Source organism: Hemitrygon akajei, chromosome 3 (genome assembly GCF_048418815.1).
Source record: "Hemitrygon akajei chromosome 3, sHemAka1.3, whole genome shotgun sequence".
NCBI classification, from domain to species: Eukaryota; Metazoa; Chordata; class Chondrichthyes; order Myliobatiformes; family Dasyatidae; genus Hemitrygon; species Hemitrygon akajei.
The window spans coordinates 170,737,009-170,754,225 of record NC_133126.1 but is presented as its reverse complement, the minus strand read 5'-3'; the positions used below and the strand labels follow the sequence as shown (position 1 = coordinate 170,754,225).

General features: G+C 39.9%; 1 protein-coding gene across 1 annotated transcript in view; it reads right to left on the bottom strand.

Annotated features, from left to right (window-relative positions):
• Positions 1 to 894: 894 nt before the first annotated feature.
• The window catches only part of LOC140724598 (uncharacterized), a 234,717-nt gene continuing 218,394 nt past the window's right edge, over positions 895 to 17,217 (bottom strand). The window contains exons 85-90 of the mRNA XM_073039023.1: positions 15,326 to 15,519; positions 13,627 to 13,795; positions 8,730 to 8,918; positions 6,231 to 6,277; positions 4,855 to 4,961; positions 895 to 1,820 (exon numbers count right to left, since the gene is read on the bottom strand). Of these exons, the coding sequence (XP_072895124.1) occupies positions 1,764 to 1,820; positions 4,855 to 4,961; positions 6,231 to 6,277; positions 8,730 to 8,918; positions 13,627 to 13,795; positions 15,326 to 15,519 (763 nt within the window). The 3' untranslated portion in view covers positions 895 to 1,763. The remainder of the gene's footprint in view (positions 1,821 to 4,854; positions 4,962 to 6,230; positions 6,278 to 8,729; positions 8,919 to 13,626; positions 13,796 to 15,325; positions 15,520 to 17,217) is intronic.

Here is a 17,217-nt window from a genome sequence, read left to right as displayed (position 1 = left end):
CCTCATTTTTCATTATTTGCGAGTTGTGGATTGTTACCAAAGATCGAAGCCTGAAGGTCAATTGGAAGTCCAGATCGAAACCCAAAGGTCGGTGGCGAGTCCAGAATTCAAGGCCTGATGGCCGTAACCCAAGGGTGCTGATCTCTGAGTCAGATGTGGAAGTTGGAGCCCAGTCTTTGTAAATCTGTGAGTCCGCTGCAAGCTGCAGGCAGAAGACGGCCTGTCCTGGGGTTTAAGGACTCTGTTTGTGCTTGGGTGGCTGGGACAAAGCCAAGAAAGGGGCCTGTTTTGCTGTTGTTGCTCAGTATGTTCCATTTTGTTGTGTTCTGAGTGCCGAGCATTGTGGGTATGCTTTGTTGGCACCAAAATATGCAGGCTGCCCCAAGCACACTCGGGTGTGTTGGTTTTTTAATACAAATGACACATTTCACAAATGTTTCAATGTACATGTGATAAATAGATCAGAGTCTGAACATATTTGTGATGATGGAACTATTGAAGTCATATAGGATGACAAAGTGGAATTGGCACATTGAATGGTTGGTGAGTTTACATGGAGGAGGGAATTCAGGCAGGGTAACAGAGCAATGCACTCACTCAAGAATAAATGTGTTCAGTGTAGAGGGTAAAGGCAGAAATGAAACAGTTCAAAGGAATTCGATAGGAGAGCTAGAACAAGAGGTTAGATAGGAAATAAATGTGGCCTTGTTGATATTAACTGCGTCTCAATTAAAATATGCACTTATTTAACTAGTTGCTTGTTTTATTAATATCTTTGAAATTATAATCTTTAGAATAAAATTTTATATCTGATTTCTTTAGATTAATTAACATATTTAAATGCATATCAATATGTGGTGCAAACTCTATTGCACCTCACGATAAACTATACAATTCATATTCAAAATATACTTTATCCCAAAAATCTGAATCTAAAACTTTTACAAAACATGCACAATTATTTCCAGTGTCAATATAAAATACAGTCATGAGTTTATTAAAGTGCTCTAAAATGTGTATGTTTATGTACCATCCACCACCTGCTTGCCTGGCTTGATGTGACCTTGGTCAGTGAGCTGAGCATGTGCTACACCTTGCCCATGGGTGACCTGCAGGTTAGTGGAGGGAATGAGTGCCTTACATCTTCTTTGATAGGGATATATCTGTACCCTACCACTCAAAGTGATATATTTATACTGAGGAGTAGGAGTTTGTTCACCAACTTCTAGGTGCAGGTCAGTGGGACTAGGCAGAAAAATGGTTCGGCATGGCCAAGAAGGGCCAAAAGGCCTGTTTCTGTGCTGTAATGTACTATGTAATGTTTTAATGATATTTTTAACAGATTTGTAAATCCCTGTACTTAAGTATTGTCAAAGGCATGACTGCATTGATAGTATCCAGTTAGTTTAACAAAATCATGCACTTGTAACTTTAAAACTGTCATGAATGATAATTGACTATATAGAATAAGTTGCTTATATGATCAGAGAGTAGGAACAAAACAGATTCATTAACACCTATAAACCTTTGAGATTCAATTACATCATTATGACAAAATTAGTATTAATTTTAACAATGTTTATATTTTAAAATAATACAAAAAATAATGTTGATTTAAAGTATAGGTAATTAAAAATATTCAAGTACGTTTAATTTGATGAATACCCGCAAGAGATTTTTATTGCAGCAAAACATTATGTCTGTGAGTCACTTGACATATAGTGGAGAATATCAGAGAAGCTCTCAATGGCAGACTGATGGAGTTATGGTATCTCTGAATCACTTCCAATCCGTTTGAGTGATGGTCTTTCAATTTTTATCTTTGTGGAGGGGAAAGAAAAGAACATGTTCATCAACAATGGCTTATATTGTCATTTGAAAGGCTAAACACAATGGAAAATCTAAGAACTGAATTCCAGGTTTGAAATAAGGATCTGCATTAAGTGTGATCATTGGTCAGGGAAAAATATGAAAAATATCTTTCTTTTATTACACAAAATTGCACCTTTTTTTGCTGAGAATGGGATAATGCATTATTCCAAACTGTTTTGAGATGGCAACTTTCTGTGTAGTTTTGTCATATTTTTAAGAACGTTAAATGAAACAGTAACAATCAGCCAATATGGGGAATGTAAATGGTGTAATATAATCAGAGATACAGAAATTGTTAATTGACATTTCTAGATTTAATTAGATCACAATATGATGCCTAATTTTTGATACCTTGTGGAACATTGTTAAGTTGATACACCCCTCATTGGAAATGAAATAATGTGAGGAACTCTAATCAGGGAGCTGAAATTATTTGGGATATTATGAACGTAAATTAACAAAGAATACTCCGATTAGCAAGATACCACAAATTAAAAGAGCATGGTATGAAATTAGAACCTCTAGGTCTGGTTTGAGACTTCCACTTGCCTCACACGTGTCCCTGAGGCCTCACTGTTTTGTGGCCTTGCTGGAGGCTTGAGACTTGGTTGCTTCAAACAACCCATGAAGCTGAGAGGAAAAATGGAATTGAGGCCTATTCTACTGCATTGCATGAACCAGCCCTGAGGACACGCTGCTGAAAAACACTTCCAAAAGTAATTTAAAACAGCTATACCTTGCCTAAGATGAAGGATGAGCTATGAATTGCATTTGCTCTCAGATACTTCTATGCTGAGTCCATTGGTGGTGTGGGAGGTCAGATGCACCAACATCTAACCTCTGGTTTGTTAACTGACTCCTGCCTTACAATGTCCAGGTGTGGAACTTGGAAATGAGCCCAATCTGCATACTACACCAGGCAGCCAGTTCTAGATTGAATCATCAGCAGAAGCAGGACAAAGAGGAGATGAAAACCCAACAGAAACCTTGTAAGTTAAAAGCATTAGAACAATAAGCTTTAAACAAAAAAAAATTGTAACTTGGAGGGCATAGGGATAAGGGGAGCTGTTTTAATGGACTGAATGATATGCTTCTGTGCTGCTGGCCTGGGATCATGGAAATGAAAGTCGGAAATGGCAATCTGTCTTATTCATTCCCCTGATGCTTTATTTTCAATTTAACAGAGTGTGTGGGGAAAAAAATAGATTCAAGAGATAAACAGAAAACTGAGCAAGTTAAATTTAATTCCTGTTATACATGCTGAACCACCTTTGTACTGTTTGTTTCACTGGTATTCAGTTGTTCAGAAGCTAAAATTTCTCTCAAGTAATTTATATATTGCATCGATTAGCTGAGTATATCTTGGTTACAATATCATTTACAAAAGAAAACAAAATCTTAGTAATTTTCAAATATTTAAGAGAACTATTAAAGTTACAGGCAGGTTTTATATCCAGCAAAGGTCTTCACCATATATTTTCATGTGGTGGGGGAGCGAGATAGGTTTGGGAGCGGGTTTGATTTCAGAGTGCTAGCCAGGTCCTGTGGCTGTACAGGTAACACACAATAATTCCTGTTTGTCTGGACAAGGTAAGTGTAGACCCCTAACTGGTAGCAGTTAATCATAAAGATGGAAGAAAAAATTGTGTTCTTTCCAAATGCACTTCCAGCTTAACACCCAAATTAACTGAAACCAAATATTTTGGCCTAATGATGCTCACATATCCCTGTGCCAGGTGGGGGTTGTACTGGGGCATTTACAATCTTCTTTAACCTGAGTCCATAAGTGCAGATGTTTGTATGTTGCATGTTTCTAGTTACAGAAGTGTTCTGCCTGGAATCTGATCCTGACACTGGCAGGTTATGAGAGCTGGTGCCCTAGGGTCGATTGGAAACTTAGTTATAATTATAACATGGGAGTTGGAGAAGGGATGGGGCAAATAAATTTTCTGTCTGATGCCTTAGATCAGTTAAGGGATAGGAGGATTGGAACCTGTGCCATAGCCCAGGGAACATGATGACCAGCCAAGGATCATGAAGGGTATGCAAAGGAACAGGTGCGTATCAGACGTAAAGTTGGAGACTGAAGTGTCTGCTGGGTGCCTTGGTTGATCAAATGGCCTATAAGTGGCATTATATGGTGGTGATGCAGGGAGGTGGATAGAGGGAAGGCAAAGGTGGAGGAGAGGAGATGATGAGGGGATTAGAGAGGGTCAGTCTGATAAATGGGTAAGGGACTTATCTACCAAATGGGTAAGGGTCTTATCTACCATGGGTTGTATTGGGAAGATAGTCCTTCCTGGGACAAATTAGTTCAAGCTCACCCTTAATATTATTTACTTATTTATTATTATTTCTTTTTTTTACATTTTCAGAATTCATTTTTTGCACAACATTGGTTGGTTGGATTTCTATTTTTGCGTGTAGTTTGTGATAATAAATTAACTTTGAACATTAATGCTCACAAATGAATACTTTACAGGAAACAGCATAATTTCATGTGCTACTGAAGCAAAAGTCACACAAGGAGTGCAGGGGTGACCCATGCTAACAAGTACCCAATTGAAATTTTGGAATTGCACTAATGACCTGTTCTTTCATTTCACTTTGGGAAAACACCCTTTATGCTGTCCTTCTGTGAATAACTGCATCTACCTGTTTAAGATGTTCAGGACATGTCTTGTTGAGTGAAAAATAGTTAGGAGTTGGAAAACAAACCAAGTAAGTTGTGAAGTAAGATTGAGATAAAAGGAATGAATCATAAAACTTGCTACTTTCTTACATTTCATTTAAACTTGAAAAGGAGTATAAAAGCTTGAACCATAGTGTTGGTAATCTTTAAAATTAGAAGTTTACATTAATAACCATAGTTTGTGAGATTAATGCTTTTACTGGAATAGCATTACACAAAACTCAATTAGCAAAGTTTCTATTATACCGTACTGAATACACTACTAGTAACTATTCTTTATTAATTTGTACCTCTGTAGCTGGATTGACATTATCAAGATGTGGCTTCCAGGTTATTGGAGACAGATTCTTTTCATCCAAAGAAGGCAAGATGGCAGTGTCTTTCATTTTAGAAGAAACTGAAATAATAAATAAATAAATACATTTCATTTGAGTTCCACAGGTACAATGGTGAAATCATATGAATACACTTCTCCAATAATATACCTAGTTTTTAAAGGTATGGATATAAACTAAACATGGTTTAAAGAAATGATTAATTTGCCTTGTGTGTAACTGACAGACATGCCGTTGTTGCTGTAAATGGTTGCATTACTGCTGGTTTGCACACCTCAAAGGCACAGAATTTGCTGTAACTCTGCAGAGCAGTTTGGTTGCTGATGTCTGCTAAGTTTTATTTTCTCAGTTTGGCTGGTGGATTTTTATCACCTTGCAAAAGAGTGAGGCATCTCCACATATTTCACTCTGGTTTATAGAAATGCTTGATGCTGGAAATATGTTAACTGTTTTTAAGATGAATATTTCTGATTTTCAAATCTGGCTGGTAGACTTTTTCTCTTCATTAATATCTGATTTGAATCCACTACCCAGTTATAATCAGATGTATGTTAAACTTAAACACAATATTCTGTAATTAACTTTGTCTTGACAAATGGTTGAAATGAGCTCCACATTTCCTGCAGGCAAGGCTACATCGCAATAAAATCTGTCTGGAAGTCGGTGTTCCACAGAGATCTGTTCAGGGACCCTTGCTATTTGTGATTCTTATAAATGACTTGGATGAGGAAGTGTAAGGGTCGGTTGCAGATGACAGGAAGGCTGGTGATACTGTGGATAGTGTCGATTGGAGAGCATGTCTTATGAGGGTAGTTGAGCAAGCTAGTGTTTTTCTGTTTGGACCGAAGTAGGATGAGAGGTGACTGGACTCTCATGATGAGAGGCATAGACTAAGTGGAGAGCCAGAGACTTTTTCCCAGGCAGAAATGGCTTATACAAAGGGCGTGTAATTTTAAGGTGATTCGAGAAAGTTATAGTGGGGATGTCAGAGGCAAGTTTTTTTTTCACACAAAGAGTGGTGGATGTATGGAATGTGCTACAAAGAGGGTGGTGGTAGAAGCAGATACATTAGGAACATTTAAGAGACTCTAAGATGGGTACATGGATGATAGAAAAATAGATGGCTAAATGGGAGGGAAGGGTAAGATTGAACTTAAGAGTAGATTAAAAGGTCAGCACAACATTGTGAGCTGAAGGACCTGTACTGTGCTGTAATGTAAAAGTATTCAAATGAATGACCATCTATCCAGTGGCAAATTAAACATGAGGTCACCAAACTTTGATCACTGGCTGGAGATTGAACATTATAAGATTGTGATTAAAATACTTACATGGATTACTTTGCCAAGAGAATATCTGTCGGTTTCCATATGTAATGCTGTAAAATAAAACTGAGTTATTAATAAACTGGATGGTTCTGATTGTTTTTTGCACCATTTGCTCCAAGTGGAAAAGCTGCATCTCTTCAAAAGGTTTTGATCCACTTTGGATTAAATAGTTTGAGGAAATGGAAATGTAGTTGGGTGAAGGTTTGTCAAGATCTCGGGAGTAGATTAAATGTGGAATTCTTTGCATAACTGGTCACATTCACTGGAACCATTGGGGAGGATGGACACTCGAGAGAATGGATTGAATTAAAAGGTGATGTGGAATTCAGGTGCAAACCTGTCATAACTTAGATTTTTGTATACAGTGTTGACTGCTCATTACTAATTTCTTGATATACTGGTGATGAACTGCTCTGATGAAAAGCTACAGTACTCCACAAGGTATCCACAGCATTGTTGAGTATGGAGATCCAGCAATGTGTATGGTGTGGGGTTCCATGCACTTGTTGGAGTTGTCTATGGGGGGGTGGTGGTGGCAGTTGTGGTAGTAGAAATGTGTTGAAGTAGCCTCAGCAAGTACGTGCACTGCATTTTGTTGTGATACACAATGCAGCAACTGTGCACTCGTGGTGTTAGGTGGTGTACCAGTCAAAAAGGCTCTTTCGTACAACTGATTTTTGTGAGTGTTGCTGGAGGCTAACTCAGTCAGGCAAGTAAAGAGTATTCCATCACATTCCTGATCTGTGCCCTTCAAATTTGAAAAGCAGGGACGCGATTTGCTTACTGCATGATGCCCCAGTTCTGACTTGTTTTCAATCACCAGAACATTGTTTTATGTTCTGGACTTGTTTTCAGTACCCATTCTATGAGTGTTTCTCTTTCAAAAAGTGTTCATTACAGTGGTATTTGTAGAAAGAGTTGCATCATCCACTGAGCTGCTGTGCTGGGACCCTGGTGGCCAACACCTGCCATTCCCACAGCTGTGTGTGTGGATGCCGGCAACACAATGAATCACCACAGCAGGATGAAGCTTGTACAACAGGGAAGAACTGGCAGCTAAAACAGAGGAGGAGACTGCAGCTTCTATTAGATGACCATAAGACACAGGAGCAGAACCAGGCTAGCCCATTAAATAATGGGTGATTCATTATCCCCTCTTAATCCCATTCTCTTGCTTTCTCCCCAAAACCTTTGATGGCCTTTATCAACCTCTGCTTTAAATATACTCATAGACTTGGCCTGTATAGCTGTCTGTGGCCTCTGGCTAAAGAAATTCCTCTTCATCTCTATTCTAAAGGAACATCTTTGTATTCTGAGGTTCTGTGCTCTGGTTCTAGATTTCCCCACTACAGGAAACATCCTCTCCATGCACACTTTCTCTAGGCCTTTCAACATTCGATAGGATTGAATGAGATCTCTTCCACCCGCCCCTCCCCCCAAATTCTTCTAAACTCTAGTGAGTACAGGCCCAGAGCTATCTAATGGTCTGATATCCACTCTTGCCTCTCTTTTGCTCTTTATATATTTGGGGAAAAAAGCAGATAGAGCAGGTGCTGCCGATCTGCAGCAATGGCTAACACTCTCATTGCCAGCCGTTATGGATCCCTGAGCCACATATCATTGTACTGAGCACTGTGCCATTAACCTCAGCCTGCCTGGCAGCCTCTCTATACACCAAGCTGCGGGTGACTGTTTGCTGCAGGGACACCAACCCAGGGCAAGGGTTCATGTTAGATTTCCTGTGCAACAGTGCAGACACATTGTAGGACTTCTTTAAACCATGAAGGGAGACGTAATGATAAGTGTTCAGACTGGAGGGCCAATTGTGCAACAGCAAATCAACATTCTGCAACATTCAGTATAGCAACAAAAAATATGTAGCAGGCCTCATTAATTTCCAGTCAATGATAATCCCCAGAATAATCCTGCTAGGGGACATGATAATCTTAATGCCTTAATTAAAGAGGAGTTGCTGGTCACTTGCTCTCTTGTTGGAACTGTATGTGGCACTTACCAGATTCAGTGGGGATGGAGGAACTGAGAAAAGGGAAAGGCATTTTTACAGGTGACAGGGTGGGAACTGACACTTATCAGTCTGTGTTTTAAGGTTGTTTAGGTCCTGCTGCAGGCAGGTATGATCTGGTCTATTTGCCAATGAGCTATGAATGGAATTGGACATTGTATAATCATCAGAAAATGCCCAATTCTGATTTCTGAAGGAAGGAGAACTTGGAAGAAACAGCCATGAGTCAACTATGATGATATAGATTTGGTTTACAATGACATTAAGGTACAGTTGAAATAAAGAAATACATTTTTGCTCATAAAGAAAATCACAGCCTGTGTAACGGTTATTTTTTATCTTATTATCAGCTACAGTATTTACACATCTGTTAGGCTTAACGGGCACTCTGGCTTGGTGATAAGCATCATGGAAATCAATGCCGTAATAAAAAAAGGTAGATGTTCCACAATCCTTTTTGAGCAATATAAATAATATACCTGTCTGAGTCATTTGAGAATCTTGATCTTCCTGATGAATTGCACTTCCACACTATTAAAAATATGGCTAACATCAATAAGAGCAAGAATGCTAAAGCTCCAAATAGAATGCCAAAAAAGGCCCTGAGGTTCATTGCTAGGTGCTCACAGCGGTCACCAAAACTGTCATATATTGTGCGTGGAATACATCTGCAAAAAAAAAACATAATTGCATTAGGCACTGTCAAGCTAGCAATGAGAAAGTTTAGCAAGTTTATGATGAAGACTTCAGTTCTGAGGAAGGATCTTGGCCCAAAACATCAAATGTTTATTCCCTTCCATAGTTGCTGTCTGATTTGCTGAGCTCCTCCAGCCTTTTTGAAAGTTTATCACAGCCTTTCTGTTTCCAGTTTGTTCTTAAGCATTTTTCAGCCAACAGAAGTATATTCTGAAATTTGCACAAAGCATATTCCTACAACAGCAAAGTAGTAAATCAACTTGTTTTGTTCCTTTTTTAAGGATTCAATATTGGCCAAGGTACCAGGTTTATCTCCCCAGTCTTTCCTTGAAATGGTGCCTGAGATTATCGTTATTACTGAGAAAGCAGATGGAACTTCTGTTCGGTGCTTCAGCCAAAAGATGGCTCTTTCACTGGGGCAATTCTAAGCAATAACTGTGTTTTTTGTACTTAATGTTTTTCAACTTTGATTTGAAAATTAACTTTCTTGCTCAGAGGCAAAACTGTTACCCATTGATCTTCACACTGGCATTTTGATGTATCTTAAAATTCTGTCTGGAAATAATTCAAGTTAAACCTAATAAAGGAACTAGACACAAAAACATATAATCACAGCTGTATATGATGAATTACGATTTACACATTTAGCATTTTTTAACCATGGATAGGTAAATAGCAGCTGAGAAATGATAAGAGTCAAAAATTCACTGGAGCCCTAACATGGTAAAGTGGATTCCAGTTAATTGGGGCAACCTCTTATTTGGGACAACCCTTAAAGAACAAAAACTAATTGAGAAAATTATTTGCCACATAATTGGGACAGGAGACTGTTGCTGAATAGGTTCTAACACACATCAGTCGTGTGTACTTCTGTGGTCGTTAGACATTACACCATGCTTAGAGCGACCAGTTTTAAATAGTATAAATTCCATGTGTTTGTGTTCAAAAAACCATGACTTTTGTTACTGAGAGTCAGTGAGACAATACCGAACTGTTTTGCTCAATGCAGTTTCAAGCATTCAGGCTTTGAGATGTGGGAAATGGCCAGGAGTGAAAATGAAACGATTTCACTATTTCTACAAGTCAGGAACTAAGAAGAATTTGAGGGTATCAACAATCATCTTGAAAGTTACAATGAAAATGAAGATTTGGAGATGCAATCATTGAAAGTATTGTATGAGAGCAGTCCATTGTCTGAACTAGATGCACACTGATTTGGTTCGTTTACAATCAATCAAAAGAATATGAATGAATTCTTCTGTCGTTAACTATTAGGAACCAATACACAGTTTTATGGTACTGTAGTAGTATTATAGTGTTCTAATTTGTTCAGTATTTGATTTAAATACATGATTTCTTACTCAGTCAAATGTTAGTTTGTCTTTTTTTAAATATCTTTTTAACTATTTCATGAAATTTTGGCTAATTGGGCCAAAATGTACTCCTCCTGATGTGTCTGAATTAACTGGAATTCACTGTAATTGTCACAGAAAGGTCGGATTAGGGAGGCTGAGGTTAATCAAGATTGCCAAAGGCTTGGTTGTTTTCACTGAGTGAGAAATCAGTGACCACCTCTGCAACTAAGATGCAATTAATAATTCTTCAAGAGATTTGCCAAGCCTCAAAATAATGGTTAGGGGGTGCTGAGTGGTCAAAGACCAGGTGTATTGGTGCTATGTTGCATAATGTTGAGAATTTCAGCAGCTGCTCAGTTTTTTTTTAGTTATTTCCAAAAATATTTATGAGCTTCTAAATGTTTTCTTTCCTCTCAGTTCCATGTAAATTGAACTGAGGATCCTGAAAAAGCAAAAAAAAAATTACAGCAGATCTTTGAAATTATAAATAAAAATAAAATGTTCAAAAACACTACAGGTTAGTCAGCACTATCCAGAGACTTAAGGTATGAACGTGAATCAGAGGTTAGTACTGCTTGACTGTTCTTTTTTTTTGGTATTGTTAAATCAGTTTACTTAGATGCTTAAACAAAACTTAAATATTTTTGTTAGGCATTTACAATCTGAGAGGTCTCCTTGGGTTTAGTACTACTTCAGTGAAATTTATGATACATGGGACACTATAAGGAATTTTACTGAGGGAACTCAAACGTATCTAAAATTTAGCAGATAGAGAGTTATGTTTGAATTAAAAACCTGAGCTCGTATCAGTATCTCCTCTAATTATAAATATTACTTGACCTGTCCAATTGTCACTGTTTTACGATAGGGCTGCTTTCATAGAACAAACATTAGAATGACCCACAGAAGTATGAAAATTAAAATCCAAGGCAGCATTAGTACACAGCATCAGTGACCAGCTACATCAGCAAGTGCATCGATGATGTTACTCTGTCTAAAACCATCACTATACACGCTAACCAGAAGCCACGGATGACCGTGGAGGTGCGTGCACTGCTGAGGACCCATAACTCCACCTTCAGAGCAGGCGACAAGGCAGCCCTAACAACAGCAAGGACCAAACTGTCTCAGACCATCAGAGGGCAAAGCGTGCACATGCCCAGCAAATCCACAGCCACTTCCAGGACAGCGGTGCATGTGGAAGGGCATCCAGGACATCACCAATTACAGTACAGCATCACCTGACTGTGCGGGTGATGCCTTCCTCCCAGATGTGCTGAATAACTTCTACGCCCATTTTGAGGCGGAAAATTACGTGGCAACGAGGAAGTCCACCCCTCCTACAAACGTCCAGGTACTGTGTCTCACCATGGCCGATGTGAGAAGAACCCTATGCAGGGTCAACTCATGGAAGGCTGCTGGACTAGACAACATTCCTGGTAGAGTGCTCAGAGGATGTGCAGTCCAGCTAGCAGATGTTCTCACTGACATCTTCAACTTCTCCCTGAGCAGCGTCACCGTTCCAACGTGCTTCAAGGCCGCCACAGTTGTCCCCGTGCCGAAGAAGTCTTCAGTGTCCTGCCTCAATGACTACCGTTGCACTTACATCCATCATCATGAAATATTTTGAGAGGCTCGTCACGAGGCATATCAACATCCTGCTGCCCCCATCACTGGTCCCCCTGCAGTTTGCGTACTGTCCCAACTGCTCAAAAGATGATGCCATTGCCATCACCCTCCACTTGGCCCTAACCCACCTGGACAAAAAAGACACATACGTTCGAATGCTGTTCATAGACTTCAGTTCAGCATTCAACACAATCATCCCTCAGAAATTGATTGGAAAACTGAGCCAACTAGACCTGAACACCTCCCTGTGCAAATGGATCCTAGACTTCCTGACTGGGAGACCTCAGTCAGTCCGGATCGGGAGCAGCGTCTCCAACGCCATCACACTGAGCACGGGGGCCCCCCAGGGCTGTGTGCTCAGTCCATTGCTGTTCACTCTGCTTGAACCACATCACCAAGTTCGCCGATGACACGACCGTGGTGGGTCTCATCAGCAATTACAATGAGTCAGCAAACAGAGAGGAGGTGCAGCGGCTAACGTACTGGTGCAGAGCCCACAACCTTACTCTGAATATGAACAAAACGAAAGAGATGGTTGTTGACTTCAGGAGGGCACAGAGCAACCACTCCCCACTGAACATCGATGGCTCCTCGGTAGAGTTCGTTAAGAGCACAAAATTTCTTGGTGTTCACCTGGCGGAGAATCTCACCTGGTCCCTCAACACCAGCTGCATAGCAAAGAAAGCCCAGCAGCGTCTCTGCTTTCTGCGAAGGCTGAGGAAAGTCCATCTCCCACCCCCCCATCTTCATCACATTCTACAGGGGTTGTATTGAGAGCATCCTGAGCAGCTGCATCACTGCCTGGTTCGGAAACTGCACCATCTCAGATCACAAGACCCTGCAGCGAATAGTGAGGTCAGCTGAGAAGATCATCGGGGTCTCTCTTCCCACCATTATGGACATTTACACTATACTCTGCATCCGCAAAGCAAACAGCATTATGAAGGACCCCACATACCCCTCATACAAACTCTTCTCCCTCCTGCCGTCTGGGAAAAGGCACCGAAGCATTCGGGCTCTCACGACCAGACTATGTAACACTTTCTTCCCCCAAGCTATCAGACTCCTCAATACCCAGAGTCTGGACTGACACCTTACTGCCCTATTGTCTTGTTTATTATTTATTGTAATGTCTGCACTGTTTTGTGCACTTTATGCAGTCCTGGGTAGGTCTGTAGTCTAGTGTCATTTTTTTTTCTGTGTTGTTTTTTATATAGTTCAGTCTAGTTTTTGTACTGTGTCATGTAACACCATGTTGCTGAAAAACGATGTCTTGTTTTTACTATGTACTGTACCAGCAGTTATGGTTGAAATGACAATAAAAAGTGACTTGATTATACAGTGGATTTTTCATTTCACCATAGAGAAGAGATTCTCAAAAGATATATAAACACAAGAACCTCTACAGATACTGTAAATCTAGATCAACATACACAAAATATAGGCTGCATCTATGGAGAGGACATTTCAGGCCAAGATCTTTCTTCAGATCTGGAAAGGAAGGGGGAAGAAGTCAGAATAAGGTGGGGTGAGGGAAAAGAATATAATCTGAAAAGTGACAGGTGAAGCCAGGTGAGAGGTAGGTGGTAAGATATATACAAGTTCGCCTATAGCAGTGACAATTTGCACACAAGTAAATCAATTTCCTTGCACTTTGGTAAGAAACTATTTAATGTTTTAAAATATGTCTTCATACTTGCACGTAGGTCCAGTTGGCTGATGTTGACACTCTGCCTGATTGAAACAGTAGTCCATGTCACAAGGAGATCGGCAAACGACTCCATGTTGCTCATCCCATTGAAGCACATAACCAGAAAATATGGTATTATTGCAGTTGAAGAAACTCAGTAGCTGACTGTATGTTACTGTAACGAAAAATACGTTGTTCTATGTTTTAAGGCTGTTGTTAATAATGGATTGTATTACCAAGAATGTTTAGCAAGAGCAACATTTCTACTCAGTACTTTGAAGAGTAATTGTGCAAAGGTTAGTTATCTCCATGCTTTACAGTTAAAATCAGAGGATAATAGGTAAGACTTGATTTTTCAAATTACCATCTATATTACTATTCTGAGTTGCTCTTTTCTTGTCCTTGCACATTTTTCTTAAGAATAACTTCATGCACATATTTAGCTTATTTAAAACAATTCTGAAGTATGAATCTGATTTACATTTTATTTTACTAACAGGGTAAGCAGTAACTTGATTTTTTTTCTTTTGACAATTGGCAATTTAATGTTCCTTTGGGGATAAACGGACAACAGTGTCCTATATTAATAAAACAGAAAAATCTTCTTAAATCTATTTTCAGGATTTGGGCATTGTTGAAATGGCTAACATTAGTTGCCCATCCCTAACTTTCCTTTCAAAGGTGATGTTGAGATACTTCCTTAAACCACTGCAGAATTTCTGTTGAAGCTACACCAACTACCCAAGTACCGGGTAGACTGTTCCAGAAATATAGCCCAATGATGATTACAACATTACTTTTGTGAGTTTTGTAGATAGCACACAATGTAGTTAATGTATGACAGTGGTGGAGAATAAATCTTTAGGTCTGAGGAAAGGGTACTAGTTAAAGGGCTGCTTTGTTATGGATGGTATAATGTTTCCTGGAGTTGCATTCAGTCAAAAAGGTGTAGTGAATCTCATCATATTCCTAACTTACACCCTCCAGATGGAGGAAAGCCCTTGGGCAATCAGAGTTGAGTCACTCGACAAAGATTAACAAGTCTCTCATCATGTTTATGTGGCTGTTCCAGTTTCATTTCTGGTTAGTAGTGACACAAAAAAAGGTTTACAATGGGATATGTGTTTATTGTCTTCTGTTGAAGAATATCATTGCCTTGTACTTTTGTGGGACAAACGTTACTTTTCACCTATCTGCCCCTGTCTGAATGTTATCCAGATCTTCTGCAGGAAGATTTGGAGTGCTTCATTTGTGGAGGAGCTTTAAATGGGTTTGAATATTGTACAATCAAGAGCAGGTATGTCCACTTATGATGGAAGGAAGGTCATTGATGAAGCAACTGAAAATGGTTGGGCCTAGGACAATGCTCATCAGTGCTAACCTAGGGGTGGGATATTTGACCATTGACGTTCATTATCATACTCCTTTGTGCCACTTATGAATTCAATCACTATAATACTTAATGCCTGACGTCAGACTGATTTGATGTTCAGAACCGACCTACCAAAGACACCCACCTAGAATACATTTTGTGCTTTTGCCAAGTATTGTTCAGAACGGAGGAGCACTGGTTCATGGTAGGTGGTGGTTCTTTTCTCAAATTATAAACTTAATTTAAAATTCCACGGCTGCTATAGTGAGATTTGCACTTATTTCTGGATTATTGGTCTATATTACCAAATAAGTGCTAAAATCTTCCACTTACGTCTAGATACATCCTGAATGTCACTTGTATTTAAAGGTGCAAATTCACTAACAGAAGTCGCAGCACGTTCTGCATTGTTGAAGGCAGCCAGAATTGCAGAATGCAAGTTTTCATTTAGAAAATCAATTATGGTCCTGTTTCCATTGTAATTGAAGAAATACTGAGATGAAGCAACCACGTTTCCTCCCCGTTTCCTGTTTGTGTATGGCAGATGCATAAGTTAGTCATCTTGTTTATACATTAATTCATTAATTGTATTTACTTATTGTCACTAGAATGAACAAAATAAAACTGACTGTAGTGAGAGGTCTGATGTATCAGTAGAAGAACTCCACACAGTTCTGTACTTTGTGCAATATAGTGAGCAAGAGTTGAAGAAACACAGTGACCTGACTATTGCAACTCACCAATAGCTCAAAAAGGAAGGACCCTTTCCTTTAGCGTGATCCTACCCAATAACTGGCTAATTTACTTTAGATTGAGTTCCCTTCGTATACATAAAAAAATCAAAAAACATAGGATGGGATATTCATGTCCCTCATGCCAGTGGGTCATGAGCACTTGCTCAAGACTGCCTTGATGTTGGGAATGGCACAGGGTTGTCTCTCAGGGGTTTTCAAGTGGGCATCCTCCTTCCTCGATGTTTTATCGATTAGTCCGCTATATCTCTGGAGGGCTTGTCGATGGCTTCTGGTTTCCTACAGTCACCCCCACCCATTGTGTCTACTCACATTCTTGATACTATTCTGGAGCCCAGGAGAGGTCTTTTCACTTGATCCAAAACTAGTGGTTGTGGCTCTAATGTTTGCCGATCCCTAGCTCCTTCAGCAATTTGATGGTGGATGTGGCTATAAATCACCTACAAACCCACTTTCACAGGCCAAACTTTGATTTTCCAGCCTTGTCCCTGAGCTTCAGCTGCTGGATCTGCATAGCGTAGCCTTTTACGCTCATGCTTCAGCCAATGAATTCTCCCACAGGACTGTGAATTCCATGATGTAGATGATCTGTAATGAATTGGACCAGGGAACATGTTGGTTCTCACCGGAGCACTGGCAGAGGTTTGTTTTGTGAGGGAAGCACATCATATGTAGCCCTGATGAGAAAGCTAAATCTGTTTGCACCCAGTTGATAAGGACCATGCAGCATTACTGATGGTCTTGTCACAAGCGTCTTTGAGTGTCATTTGTAGGTGCACCTTAGAACAGTTGGATTCTTCTGTAAGGCCAGTGAAAGGTGGTTCAAGGACTGCTTTACCATAGAGACTGATGTTACTGATTCACCTTGGCATACTGAACCACTTCTTAACGAACAATGTAATGGTTCGCTCGAGCTTCTTCACAGTTGTTAGTGGGACCTCATAGACAGTGAGTGGCCACATCACCCAGCGTAGGAGTCCAAACTGTAAGCACCAGAGCTTCAGTTTTCCAGGCTGCTTGGTCTTGTCGATGTTATTCAGGCCATTGGCAATGTGTTGTTTTAGTTACTGCACCTGCCCTTTGTCCGTGAGGCTGGTGTTATACTATCTACCCAAGCTTCCAGGCTGTTCAGATACCACTGGAATTGGGTCATCACTGATGAAGAACTTTGTGACTTTCAGCATTCCTTTGACTATGGAGATGCTTCGTGACTTATAGAGGATGATGAAACTTCCATTGGAAAGGAGATATTAGATGTCTTAGCAGACCTCACAGTAGATCAATCACATAAGGGCTAATCAGATGGGGATAGTCGTGGGAGGAGATTGCAGGGGGTTTGATGGGGATTATTAAATCTTTGCTGACCATGGGAGAGGTGTCAGATAACTTAAGGATGGCAGGTATGGTGTCTTTTCTCAAGGAGGGGGAGAGCCAGGATTAGTTGAGTAATTACAGTGCTGGGAGCCTAATATC